This window comes from Mchenga conophoros, linkage group LG4 (assembly GCF_057382185.1).
Source record: "Mchenga conophoros isolate Kocher_MC1m ecotype Shallow Benthic linkage group LG4, M_conophoros_male_GT1.1, whole genome shotgun sequence".
Lineage (NCBI taxonomy): Eukaryota > Metazoa > Chordata > Actinopteri > Cichliformes > Cichlidae > Mchenga > Mchenga conophoros.
This window is the reverse complement of record NC_140529.1, coordinates 23,765,977-23,779,231: the sequence shown is the minus strand read 5'-3', so window position 1 is coordinate 23,779,231 and position 13,255 is coordinate 23,765,977. Positions and strand designations below refer to the sequence as shown.

Sequence of the window (13,255 nt, the reverse complement as noted above, 5' to 3'; positions counted from 1 at the left end):
GGAGAGAAGGTACGGGGTAGTGACGTCTAGGTTGAGTGTATAATGGTGTTGGTGTGCCGAATTTAACTCAGCGCGCCCATCTGACAGGATGTATCACTGCTGATGTTTCTCCATCACAGCATTTTCCACGTACACTAACCACTGCCCTGTACAGCGCATCGTAAAGAGCGCTTTGTAAATAACAAGGTGTTTTAGGTGAGTCACATCCTGAGTGTTCCTATGGTGGCCTTAAATAAAGTAGGTTACAGTGAACGTGCGTGTTCAGGAAAACACAAGTAGATACGAGGTTGCTCAGCAAAAAAGGTATCACTTATAATCTTTTTATGAGTGATTCATTCTGCATTAATGAAATGAAAAAAAAAAATGCATTGCGCGATAACCTCAAACAACATTACCTTTGTTATGCTTAGCAATAAACAGTCACCACACTGGGAGCTGCAGGGGTTTAGTCCCACACCTACACAGATCACTTCAGTAATAAAAACATTTATTTTGCCATAACCATACTTTGACAGGATTTGCCACTGTGTGGTAAGGATGGGTAATCACAGGAGAATTATTAAGAAAAAAAATGTTATCTGGAAGCTCTAGGCAGCCGTTAATCTGCCTGCGCCTACGAAATCATAAACTATCAGCCACGCTGGGAAAAGGATAAAGATGAAGGATTCCAGGAGTTCTGCTACATCACCTTTCCATTAACTCTCAGAGGCTGAGTGCTATGTCAGTAACACATGTCACCTTTAGCCAGCATAGATACGAGCATCACAATGACTGCCAGTGTTGTAGGAGCACAAGTATGTGACTTTACATGCCTGCCTCAGAGAAACAGCTCCACAGAGATTCCCTTCTGGAGCTCTGTGCATGAGTCTGCACTACCAAAGGGAGAAAAAAAGAACTCGTGCCTCGATTTAAAGCTTAAAGGAATCAATATTTGAACAAAAATGTATCTCAACTGTCCATTTTACTGTTCCACGTAATAACCATCATATTTTTAGTTTTCAAAAAGCAAAGCTTGTCTCGCTTGGACACTTTCAAAAACACAGTCTTTCTGCATCCGAGAACGTGTTTCTGTCAGCCTCCTCCAAGATGCATTCACTCCTCACTGACAATTAGCACTGCAAGCAGACAGCTCAGCCCGTGCACGCTATGTATATATATGAATGTTCATGCACATAACATTCCCATCTACTATAGCCTCTTAAAATGGAATGGGACGTCTGAGTTAGTGATTAGAAAATGTAAAGGTCAGGCGTGGCTGTGCAGATGTAGGACAAGGAGCACGCAGATCTTCTTGCATGACTCTGCAAAATGACTCAGTAAGTTTGGTGCAAAAATATCAACACATGCATGAGATGAAAACTATGTTAAAGTTGGTACACTTAACCATTCATCGCAGCTCATTTTATTATCACGCCAGTTTAACTGAATAGACATGAAATGTTCTATCATTGATCACTGCAGACGTTTTTTCCCCCCCACTCTTTCATCCTTATGTTATTTACATCCAAGAGTACTGGAAGTGATTCTGTGGTGCAGTGATTAAGATCCATGGTTTGAGGCAGGGCAGAGACACAAAACCCAGCCTCAGGGGTCACAAGCTAGTGTGCTCCCAGTGCCGGGCCCAAGTCTGGATAAATGGGAGGGTTTTTGCCAGGAAGGGCATCTGGTGTAAAATCTACACCAAAATAACATCTGCTACAGTAAATCCCTTGGGAAATAAGGTCCTTAAACACCGAGGTACTGATTGAGCCATGACAACACTTTAGTACTATAGTTGGATGACTGCACTAAGCAGAGATTGCCACTCTGCTTAGTGCACAGCAGCCTGGGCACTTCTTACATCAGAGTGTGCTGATGTCTCCACTGGTCGACTCCTGGTATTATTTTCTTTATTGTTAAGCAACCCAATTGGTGACTTAAGTTTTCTTTGACCCCTGTAATAACTATTAAACTTTGCTCCTACTGTAATATCTTTGTCTCCCTCCTTCATCGCCCTGTTGCCATAGTGTTGGATATCTAAGAGAGAAATCTAAAACTGGCAAAGACGGCGGGCCACGGGGGTGTTGATTTCAGGGAATATATTGCAACCTGACTCAAGAGACACAAAGTTCTCGGTCAGTGAAAAAGAAAAAAAGAAAGAAAGACGTTCAGTGTTTTCCAAATAATCAGAATAGTTCTGTCTACACTGGAAACATGTTTACAAGGGTGACGTTTGACACCCACACAGAGGGTGGTGCTGTTCAGCTGCCACACCTGTTAACAACCTGACCACTAATTGCCACGTGAGCAGCAGCTGAAAGTGGTCTTTGTTAATGAAGAACTGGAGTGCCGGTATAGAAAAGTAGCACAGAGGGATGTATTGTACAGGACAGAGGTTGCACTCAGGTCCTAGATCTAATCTGCTTGCCTTTAAGCCATACTGTCTGAGGAGTACAGGTTACTGCTTCTCAGCTAACAGTCATGGCTCTTGGACTCATTTTCTGGTATGTTTTGTTGATGTTAGCACAATTTATTCCAGTTACCTCTAAATGAGACTTTAATCTGATGGCATCGTCTGGCTATCTTACAGGGTTTCCTGTATTTCTTTACCATTTGATAGTAATGGTGGTTCACCAACTATAAAAGGTAGTTGCTTTTCTCAATTTTGACATTAAGCCTAAACTCTGCAATTTCTATATAAACTTTCTCTCACTTTACAGGCTATGGGCATAGATATGGCTATATGTATCCAAATAAAGCAGAGCCACGTGACCTAGTGGATGATGGAGATGATGACATTTTGACCTCGGATCAGGGTAACCAGCAGGCTGCAGACAACCAGCAAGCTGGATTTGTGTACAAAAGCTATAACAAACGTTCGACTAAACAGCAGCAGACTCAACAAAAACAAGCGAACCCACAAATCGCACCAAAGATAGAGGGACTTGTTAATGGTGAGACAAGACAATGGGGGCTAGTAAACCTTAATGAGCCACTCCTATTCCCTTGAAAGTCCAGCTCTGAGGTAGCTAACCCAGCAAAGCCCAAATTAGCTGCTGTAATGCCTCGCTCTGCGTCATTTGTTTATGCAAGCACTATGCCCCTCTCGACAAGCACTGGTCAAACTGCATACTATGAGCCTGCTTCATCCTCAACCTTTCAGGCTGTGGCACCTCGCAGCTATGAGTCCTGGCAGCCTGAACCAGTGAGCAATGGTAATGGGGTGGCTGATTCAGGTTTTGATTACCCGGGCCAGGACGTCGGCACAGTCTCCAGTGGATATAGCTATCGTTCAAGAAAGAAACCCAGTCTTGTGTTTGAGGAAGTATTTCGGTATCCCTCTGAAAACTCCCAGCCTCAAAGTACTGGTCCTGGCACTAATGATTATGGCCGATTACATGAGCAGGGGGTCTGCAACTGGGCAAACCTTCACATCAGTGAAGCCATCCTCTCCGAGTAACGTACGAGCCCAGCCTTTCTCTCAGTCTTGGAGGGGGGTTCTTGCTTTTTCGAAGTTCTTTGGAGGCAGGAAGCTTAAATTTAATAAGATGCTCCCCCGGCCACAAAATGCAGTGTTCAGCCCCCTGTGGGTCCAGGTTCCCTCAAGGGTCAAGGTTTACCAGAGTGTCATGGCTCCGTCAAGAGGTTATCAACCGATCTTTCATAACCCACATCCTTCAAGATATATTGTCCGGTCCAGAAGCAGCTACCAGAGAGGAAGGTATGTCCAAAGCAAAACCAGATACACTCCGGATTATCCTCCCAATGGCATGGAAGGTGTCGAACGGCCTGCACAGAGCTAATCAGCCGAACTGTTTGGCATGGGAGTACACTCAAAGATATGCTCATGCTTATTTCAAACAAAACTTGGAAAATGCTGACCATTGAAATGGTTGTCCAGGATATTAAAACTAAATGTTTAATGTTTGAAATACTCTAACAGTTCAAAGTTTCTGATCTGCAAATACTAACTTCTGCTTTCTTGCTTGCAGATGTGCTCTTTGACAAAAATAAACCTTTTTATGTTTAAAGTGTTTACTTTCCAGGCTGTTTTTATATTAAAAATATATATATATATATTTCTCTTCATACTACTATACCTCAAACGATCACTATTGCGCAACTGCTAATGCTGAAAGTGGCTGTATTGCGCTTAACTTGTCTCTTCAGGCAAATTGTGACTGTCAGTTAAGGGGTGTGTGCCTATATACTGAGTCTATGGCTCCACCAAAAAATGCATCAGTGCAGACATGCAGGTGGTTTACCTTGGCATTGAAATCCTTGTTTCCCAAAGCCCCTGCAACAAAAAGACGGGGAAAGCTAAGCAAGTGACATGCATTCAATTCGATGAAAGCTTGACTACAAAATGCCACAGGTACATTTAAACTTGAACACTGCAAATGGCAGTGACCGAGGATATTACGCTGTGTGTGTGCATGAGTGACACTTACCAAATGAAGTCTGTACAGTGACTGCAGAACGTCGGCTGCTTGAAAAATCTCGCAGTAAACTTGTGATTTTTCACTTCATGCACGTTTTTCTGCCGCAAAGCACCTTTGCGGGCGAATCTGTTCCCAACCCCAGCTGAATCATTATAATGTAAAAGATGGTCAGCCATAATTGGGGAAGGGGGAGGAGGAAAAACCCCAAATTAAAAACAAAAACTACACAATCAAGTTTGTGTTGTCCCGACCGATTTCTTTTGAGTGATTATCCCTGTCTCTTCACAGCTCTGGACAAGTGCTGGAGCTTTGCCTGCTGTAGACGGACCGCACGCCTTCCCTCTGCCTGGACCACAGCTGAGCGCTTCTTTTTCATTCGGAGTGACGTCGGAGAAGCCCGCCTTCACGTACCGTGGGAATATTTCACTCCAAGTTCAGCGCACGATTAATCAGAGGCGATTCTTGCATAATATATGCAAAGAAATTAAAGAAGCAAAAGGTGTATTTTTTATGTGTTGGAAGACAATTTTATTTTCTAGCAAAGTAAAAACATATGCTCACTAATGGTACATCAGAATGGGTCAACTATATTTAATTATCCCTAAAAGAATGCGCAAAGTGCACTCTCTATGGATTCGATTTTCTGTAAGCACCCAACTATTTCCTTATTTGCTGTACTTGTTAAAAACGACTCTATACCATCAGCTGGGATTCTGAAAAGTTTCACCAGTGCTAAATAAAAACAAAACAAAAGAAAAAAAGCTAGGAAATGGCTTTACTATTCTGCTCCTTTTTACACTGGAGTCAGAAAAACATACGAGGATCACTTGAAGGAAACGTCCATCACTTACTGAATGCAAATAAAACTGCGGGCGTTTAGCGCCATCGTGTGGACTTGAGCTAGATCTGATACATCCGTGGCTACAGTGCAGAAAGATTTGACTGCATTTGATACCACTCGGCCTGATATATATATATATATATATATATATATATATATATATATATATATATATATTCATTCATTCATGCCACAGGCAAAAATCTCCTTTAAGAATAGACTTTATAGACGTATCTTAAAACAAGCTGGAAAATAAAGGTGTGAGCAAACCAGAGACCACGAGCTGCATATAAATGATTGAATAAACTTATTAAGCTGTAAAATGCCAGGGACAAATATGTACACATACTTATGTACGTTTACGGACGCAAAGGAGACGTGTTTCTATGGCAACATGGAGACGCTGCATGTCTGCGGAAAACGGATGTTGCGTAGCTGGAGGACGCTTAAGTTTTGAACCGTTTTGAGCGGCGGAATCAGTGCTCAGGGGACGCCGCTTTTTGGTTAAGTTTTTACATGTTCACTAACAGTGTGCCCTGTTTTAGCGCGTTCTCGTTCTGCTCGTGAAAGCCAAACGAAACCGTAAGAGAGGAAAGGACGAGCGTTACGTTTGCTCGCTTTAGCTCGGCTAACGGTATTTGCAACATGTTTGCTAATGCACTGCTCGAGTCCCAGTCAAGTAGCTAATAATTAGAGTTTCGGTTTTTTAAATATGCTGGTTATTTTAGTTAATGTTAGCATGCTGCCATGTGTCGTAAGGTTTCCGCTTTGGATCACTGTTTAACTAATGTTAATATATGTAGTGTTTGTCAACAAAGCAGCACAGCGTACTCGTTGTTAGTGTCTTTTTTCACTTGCATACTTCTTATAGATCACCATGAGCAAATATGAGCTGTCATCGGAGAGACTGGACACTGAGTTTGACCATTTTCTGCTGGACATGAAGCCATATGTCCTCAAACACCCAAGCAAGACAGGTGAGCCGTTATTGCCTATGCATTACGCTTCAAACCGGGTTTAAATGGTAAATGGATTGGTACTTGAATAGTCATTCTTTTGAATTTAATTCTGCTCAAAGTGCTTACAACTACAAGTCTCAGTCACCCAATAACACACACGGTCATACAGGGCTTTTATCTATGTCTAAATGCTTTAAAGCATCCATACGAGTGTGAATGTGTGTGAATGCTTTAAGCATTTAGACATAGGTAAAAGCTAGGGTTGAGTTTTTCTTCCAAGGAGTCTTCGACCTGTGGAATGACAGAGTTACCATCAGCTCGCCAGACAATCTGCTTATAATATCTGAGCCACAGTCACCCCAAGTACAAACAGCCCTAGACTAACAACCCGTAACCCGCTTTTGTTGTTGTGAATTTGCACCGAATGACAGCTGTGAATGGCTATAGCCTCCACACTACCCTGTATCTGATATGTTAGTCATGTCATTCAGTTTTCAATTCCATTTTATTTATGCATCACTAATTAATATCAGCAGTCACCTCAAGGTGCTTACATGGTAATATAAAAGACTTACAATATAAAAAAGAAACCCCAACAATCAGCCGTCCCCTGTGAGCAAGCACTTGGTAGTGGGAAGGAAAACCTCCCTTTTAAAAGAACGATGCCTCCAGCTGCAACTAGTTGGGGGTTGAAGGGAAAGACGAGAGACAGGACAAAAGGCAAGCAATGAGAGAGAGCCAAAGTTGAATAATTACTAATGATTAAATATAATAGTGATGTATAAACGCTATTGCAAAAAAAAAAGTTATTACATCATGGTTAGTGATCCTTTCTCTCCTTGTCTTCTCAGAGCGTCAGCGCTGTGCCCAATGGATAAAGAAGCTGTGCGACCCAGCCACATGTGGTTCAGGTCTGATTGGTCGCAAGAACCGCAACATGTATGCCCGTTTGCTCCTTCAGATGCTCAAAAGAGGGGTCCTGGATGGGCCTTTCACCAGCAAACCAGAGCCAGGAAGCCTTAAAACACTTCCTACATACATGGTAAGAGTTATTGCTTCAACAAGTCGTATATTTTCCTGTGCTGACAACTGGTTTTAACCACTTCAGAAAGTTTGAAAACTGTCACCCATTCATTTCAACGAGTGAGTGTGTCCAAACCTTTGACTGGTACTTTATATGCACTATTGCAGTGGATTGTTTAAACAGAGAGTTTATAACTAGCCAACCGAACCTTCATCTTCTGAACCTTGTACTTAATTTTAATTTCTAGTCCATCTACTTTGATGAGCCACTGAGCAGCCTGAGTGTGGAGCACGGTGTTAGAAGCCTGCCCGACTGGGTGACGGGGGAGCTGAGTGGCTGTTCTGATGACAGTTTAACAATGGATCTGTTTAAGGACAAACCCAGTTCTACACCTGTTAAAGATCATCACAGGTATTGTCAATGAAGATGACCTACAAGGTCTAATTGTGTTGGAGTATATGTATAACAGGGGTAGGCAACCTTTTTGGTGACGAGTGCCATCTAAAATTTCCTCAGAAGTCAATGTGCCATATTAGCAATTAGCAATAAATTTAATAACGCTCTATATTAACAGTTACTGCGCTGAGCGGAGAGCTCCTGAAGCATTTGAAGTGTCGGAATGTGGAAATTTCAACATCGCTTGAAAAAAACTGCCAGCTATCAACGTCCCTCTCACCACTAGGCTAAGTGATTTTTAGCCAATTACAAGTTGAATCTGGTAGTTGGGGTTGTTAGCTAAGATACCATCATTAAGACGCGGCACAACTAATGTGTCTATGCGAGCTAATTTGCGATGTGCACCGCTGGCCCGGCCATTTATTTTTTAATGCACCCTCTCAGATTAATTCACTGCATGTCGTGCCCAGGGCTGGACTGGGACAAAAACATCAGCCCGGGCATTTTGACTAAAGACCGGCCCACCAGGTATTATAGGAAAAGCCATAAAGCCTTTGAATAAAAACAAATGCTGTTGTGACAGTGATTTACACTGTCTTGTTGACATATGTATAATTTCTATACGTTGTACATCAGATAACAAACTTTGGTTGTAAGTTCAGATAATTATTTAATAAAAGCTAGACATTTTAAATGAGAATAAGAAAGAAAAGTATTTCTTTGTGCCCCCCTTTCCCTGTTAATGCGCTACGTGGCCCCCTGGCAAAACTTTGCTAGACCCGCCCCTGCACAGTTACCAGCTGTCAGCTACATAAAAAAGGATCCTGGTGTTATTTGTCTCTCAGAAACGGTTCATAACTTCCCTTCAACTCATTCATGCCACCTAAAAGGTAAACCTGTTTCTCCATCACCTGTTCAGCCCTGATGATTCAGTAAGGACATCTCCTGGTTTCATCTTCATGTTTCCCTCTGACCACATATCCAAACCGATATCATGACCAGCAGCTTTTACAGCTGTGTTTGCAGCAAACATCAGCCGATACTAGAAATTAGTATTAAATACATTCTAACAACAGCTGATCAAGCTTAAACGTGCTGTTGTTGTTTAGTGCGGCATCTGCTGGTTTCCTCTTTCTGGCGCAAAGTGGGCGATAAACAAAGGAGAAACGGGACTTGCGTCAGAAATACCGATCAGCTGATCATTGATCAGTTTCAAGATTGAATGAGAGAAGAAGAGGCAGCTGACACCGTAAAAAAGCAGAATAAATCCAGCTTTGTGTCTTTTCCATTCTAGCTGAAGTACGGGACAAACTGTGTTCCTTTTCAGCTCAATACAAAACGCGTGATATTTTCTCTGAATACGGGACGATTCCATTTTTACAGCACGGTTGGCAACTCTACTAACTAACCTTATGAATAAAATAAAGTTCACTATCAGTAAAATCATAGCATTCACCCAGCTGTATAGAAACTCCGTGATGCTAGCTAGTACGCCTTACGAGTTATTGTAACTGATTGTAAAAACTCAGCACAACGAAAATAAACTCCACCTAAACTTGGTTTATATCTGACCCAGATAGACTGCAGGTCATAACTTCTTACCTGAAGTTCAGTTCACCTGACACTCGGACCGGTGGCCGCCTCGGGTCTCTCCTCCTCCTCCTGCCTCACCTTTCCCTCATCCACCTGGCCTCTTGTGGCAGCTCCGCCATAGCCACCACCAAACAACTGAGTTATTTTTACACATCTGCCAGCATCTGGCCAATCCACCATCTTTTATTGTTTATACCGTTACAAAAAAAAAAAAAAAAAAATCATCGGTGGCCAGTCCAGCTATGGTCGTGCCATCAGTTAACCCTTCGCGTGCCAACTGTGGCACGCGTGCCCAGGGTTGCTGACCCCTGATGTATAATGTATAATTGGAGTATATGTATATTTTAAGGATTCCTTAAAACATTTTTTAAAGTAATTTTTTATGCATTTTCATGGTTTACTTTCTTTCAGTCGGGACACCTACACTTTTTTTGTTTGTTTTTTTTGTTTTAAGCTGATATTTCCATCTGTTAATTTATTTTTGGTGGCATGGCTGTGGGGCTTTCTGGGCCCAGGAAGGCATCTGTCTCCCTGCATGGAAATCTTGTAGTGAGGAGAGCCGCAGCAAGACTGACAACACAGAACAGAACAGGCATCAATGGGAACAGATACAACACTGCCTGAGAATGAAAGGTGGAGCAGGGATGGTAGTAGGTTGCAAAATGGCTTGCACAGCAATTGTGGGTGTTGCCTGGCTTAAGTACCTTAACATTTTCCCCTTAAACGCCTGCTAGGGGTAACTGTTGTTTCTCTTTTCTGAACTGAGCGGTTTCTGTCATATTTCAGGCTTGCTTCTAAAATAAAAGGCCTGTGTGTGCATCAGGAGTTAGTGATTATGATCTCTGCCTATATTATCATGCATGGGCATCCCATTATAGTTCTTATTGGGTATTGGGTTTTTTTTTTTAAAGACTGATGTTGATCAGTTTTACATGGTCTATTTCTTAAGTGGGTTCTTGGTTCTAGTCTAGTCTTGGCTTCGGTTGTGGTAAATTGTGACCTCCCCTACATCAGCTAGGCTTATTTATTCCTTTTTTTTGTTCAGTGTATAATTTGCAGTACGACACAATGAAGAGCTGTCAGTCTGCTTTGTAGGTTTCTCTAAATACAATACAGATTTTTAAAACCCCTCAGTTTTGATCTGCTTCCTGTCTGGAGTGATACATGATCAGGCTAGTATGAATGGAAATTAATTCAGTGATCTGACTGACCAGCATATAGAAAGTGCATACAAACAGATAGGGCTAGCGTTTGAAGCTGAACGTATTTTCTGATGTATTTCACAGGTTTATCAGTGAATAATTTGCAGCTTCACTGCAGTGTCTCCTAACACAGATAACAGCGTCTAAGTGGTTAAGGATTTTTTTTTCTCTATAGCAGGAAGCTGCTATGTAAATTACCAAGTGTATATTGAGACAATATAAATATTGTCTCACTGAAAGAAAGTTGCTGTGAGACAGATCTTAAGTGTTTTTGACAGTGCTTTTGATGCATTAAAGAACTGTTTGCATTAAGCTGGCAAGCTGCTTCCTCATTTGATAAATGAGCAGAATCTGATTCAGTGGGAAACAAACAAAAAGACAAACTCATTTGCATATAAAATATAATATCTTTTATCTCTTGAAAAGTTCAGTTGCTTATTAAAAAGGCAGCGAGACATCCTGGCAATCATGTCCTTTGTTTTCTATGAAATGAGAGTTCAAACAATAATTGGTATGTATAGTAGGATGATGGCATGTTACTGCATGATTGGTAAGCTCTTCCTCCTGTTTCTCCTTTTGAATTTAATTCTCTATAAAAAAGAAAGTGGGAAAACAAAAACCCAAACATTTTTTTTGTCAGATATATAAGGTGCTAATGGGTATTTATTGAAGCATTCTGTTTTAAAGTTCTTCTACCAGACTTAAAATACTGAACTTTGCTGTGAAACTGGATACACGCAGCTTTTGTGAATGATTGCCCATCGTATTTGCTCAGCAGCGCTGTCTGAAAAAGCCAAAGACATTGCCAAGTTGTTGCATCAGTCCGCGTGAGCTGTCCGTTCTGACTTTTCAAAGAGAAATACTTCAAAACAGCATGAGAGGATGAACCTCTCGTATTCTCTATCCATCTTTCTGTTCCTCCCCTCTTTACACTTTACCAATTGTTGAACTTGAGGTGTAACCCCCACAGAGCAGATAAAGAGAAGAATAAAGCTTGGTAGCTCATTAGTATGTTCTCCGTTTTCTTTAATTGTTTGGCTTTCATTTCTTTTTGAACATCAGTCAAATGCCTAAAAAAAATATTGACTTTTAAAATTGGCCTGTGTTTTAAAGACGCTTGTGCTGCTCAGGTATACATCTATGTGTATAACACGCCTCGCTAAAACATTAAGCATCCTAGCATGCTTTTAGATATTTCATCTGACTCAAGGCAGTTCAGAAGCTCAACAAAGTGACGTTAGTAATGGCTCATTGATTTTTCACTGCAATTAACAAGGAAAGGCAAATCACCGCCCAGTGGCTTCATAAACTCATTAGCATAATAAAAAGAGAGCACTGTAAGTGCATTAAAGAGAGCTTAATATACACCAGGGCACTGTGTAAGAAGAAGCACAGGCCCGCCGCTGCCATATTTAATTCAAAGTTTTTCTGTCGGCTGTGGAGTCATTATGATTAGGCAGCGTGGTAGTTAGCTCTGTCACCTCACAGCGAGACGGGTGTGAACGTTTTGAACAAAGAGGCCTGGTGGGGCCTTGCTGTGTGGCACAAGCATGTTCTCCTTTTGTCTTTGTGGGTTTCTTCCCACAGTTACAAAAGATCTTGATTTGGTTAACTACCAACTCTCTGCATCAGCCCTGGTGTCTTTTCCAAACTGTCTCTGCTCCTGGGCTTTATTTTATATGACTTGCTCATATTGTTTAAATGAGTCTTATCCATGTATGGCCATAGGCCTGTATCTGTTTCCTTAGTAGGTGCTCGAACTTGAATTACAGATGATGTAAAAGAAAACGTGTGGCTACCTTCAGTTAGTTACAGCTTTAGAGGGTGTGGATAGAGGGGATTTTTGTGGCAAGCAGACTGCTGAGTACCATGGTGTCTGATTAGGATAAGACCATGAAAGACCTTCAGATCACAGACTAATGTCCTGATGGAGAAAATTAGCCAGACCAAGAGTCCTTTTATGTGTCTCTCTCATTTAGATAAGATTAAATAGAAGGAACTCATCTGAGTCCCTCCCTGTGATGTGGCAGCATTTGATCTGTTTCACGCACCATTAGTCAGGTGATAGGCAGGGCTACGTTTAGCTTCTGAAGCTGGCCGGTTCGGGTTTCAATGTCTAAATGTAAAATTGTGCTGGTTTTTTTCAGAGGTTTTGAGATCACACACAAGTGGATGTGGCATGTTGTGTATATGTGTGTGTTTAGCTGATAATATTTTGTAGCATTAGTCAGAAATATTGAATTCCAAGCATGCTTTCCTCTTAAGCTGTGGTATTTCTAATTCCTTATTTAGCCACCAGATAGAGCTACCGCTTCGTATATAGCAGCAGTCCAGGTACAGCAATGCTGTGGGACATAAAAGCAGCCAATCTGCATTGGTCAGCAGATCATATAAAACATAATCTGTGTTTCATATAATGTCTTATGTTTAAAGATGTTTCATTGCTAAATTGAAAGGATGGATAATAAATCCTCTGCATTTTCTGAAGTCAGTTGTTGATGTTGATTGAAAAGCCTCACATCTCGTGCTCACAGGCCCCCACTCTCCTTTTGTCGTCCCCCCCCTCTCCCCCCTCCAGGTGGTGTAGGGTTATGGTGGAGAATAGGTGGGGGCAGAGGGATGTTAGTGTCCCAAGGTCAGACTGCTTTAGTGAGGGTGCCCGAAGCCTGAGACCCGGACCCACTGGCTCTGCACCTGGAGGTCAGACTGGTGTATGGATGTCAGGTTTCTTTAATCAGCCAAGCTGCAGCTTCTGAAGGTCTACATGGTTTTCTCATTTTCTTGTGTGTGCGCGTGTGTGTGTGTGTAGCTCTGGCCTG

General features: G+C 41.8%; 2 protein-coding genes and 1 pseudogene across 9 annotated transcripts in view; 2 read left to right on the top strand and 1 right to left on the bottom strand.

Annotated features, from left to right (window-relative positions):
- prkcab (protein kinase C, alpha, b) overlaps positions 1–4,796 on the bottom strand; it is a 130,651-nt gene extending 125,855 nt beyond the window's left edge. For both annotated transcript variants that reach the window (XM_085271135.1, XM_085271136.1), the window contains exons 1-2: positions 4,431–4,796; positions 4,245–4,276 (exon numbers count right to left, since the gene is read on the bottom strand). In XM_085271135.1, the coding sequence (XP_085127261.1) occupies positions 4,245–4,276; positions 4,431–4,597 (199 nt within the window). In that variant the 5' untranslated portion in view covers positions 4,598–4,796. The remainder of the gene's footprint in view (positions 1–4,244; positions 4,277–4,430) is intronic.
- On the top strand, positions 2,338–4,010 carry LOC146576101 (uncharacterized; annotated as a pseudogene). Its single transcript, XR_014892215.1, has 3 exons — positions 2,338–2,483; positions 2,570–2,625; positions 2,700–4,010. The product of XR_014892215.1 is annotated as an uncharacterized LOC146576101 (transcript).
- An 860-nt stretch (positions 4,797–5,656) lies between the features above and the next one.
- cep112 (centrosomal protein 112) overlaps positions 5,657–13,255 on the top strand; it is a 128,861-nt gene continuing 121,262 nt past the window's right edge. For 3 of the 6 annotated variants that reach the window (XM_085271134.1, XM_085271133.1, XM_085271131.1), the window contains exons 1-4: positions 5,683–5,896; positions 6,134–6,239; positions 7,073–7,263; positions 7,493–7,656. In XM_085271134.1, coding sequence (XP_085127260.1) covers positions 6,140–6,239; positions 7,073–7,263; positions 7,493–7,656 — 455 coding nt within the window. In that variant the 5' untranslated portion in view covers positions 5,683–5,896; positions 6,134–6,139. Of the gene's footprint in view, positions 5,897–6,133; positions 6,240–7,072; positions 7,264–7,492; positions 7,657–13,255 lie in introns of all 6 variants that reach the window. The other 3 variants (XM_085271132.1, XM_085271129.1, XM_085271130.1) reach the window with 2 other exon arrangements.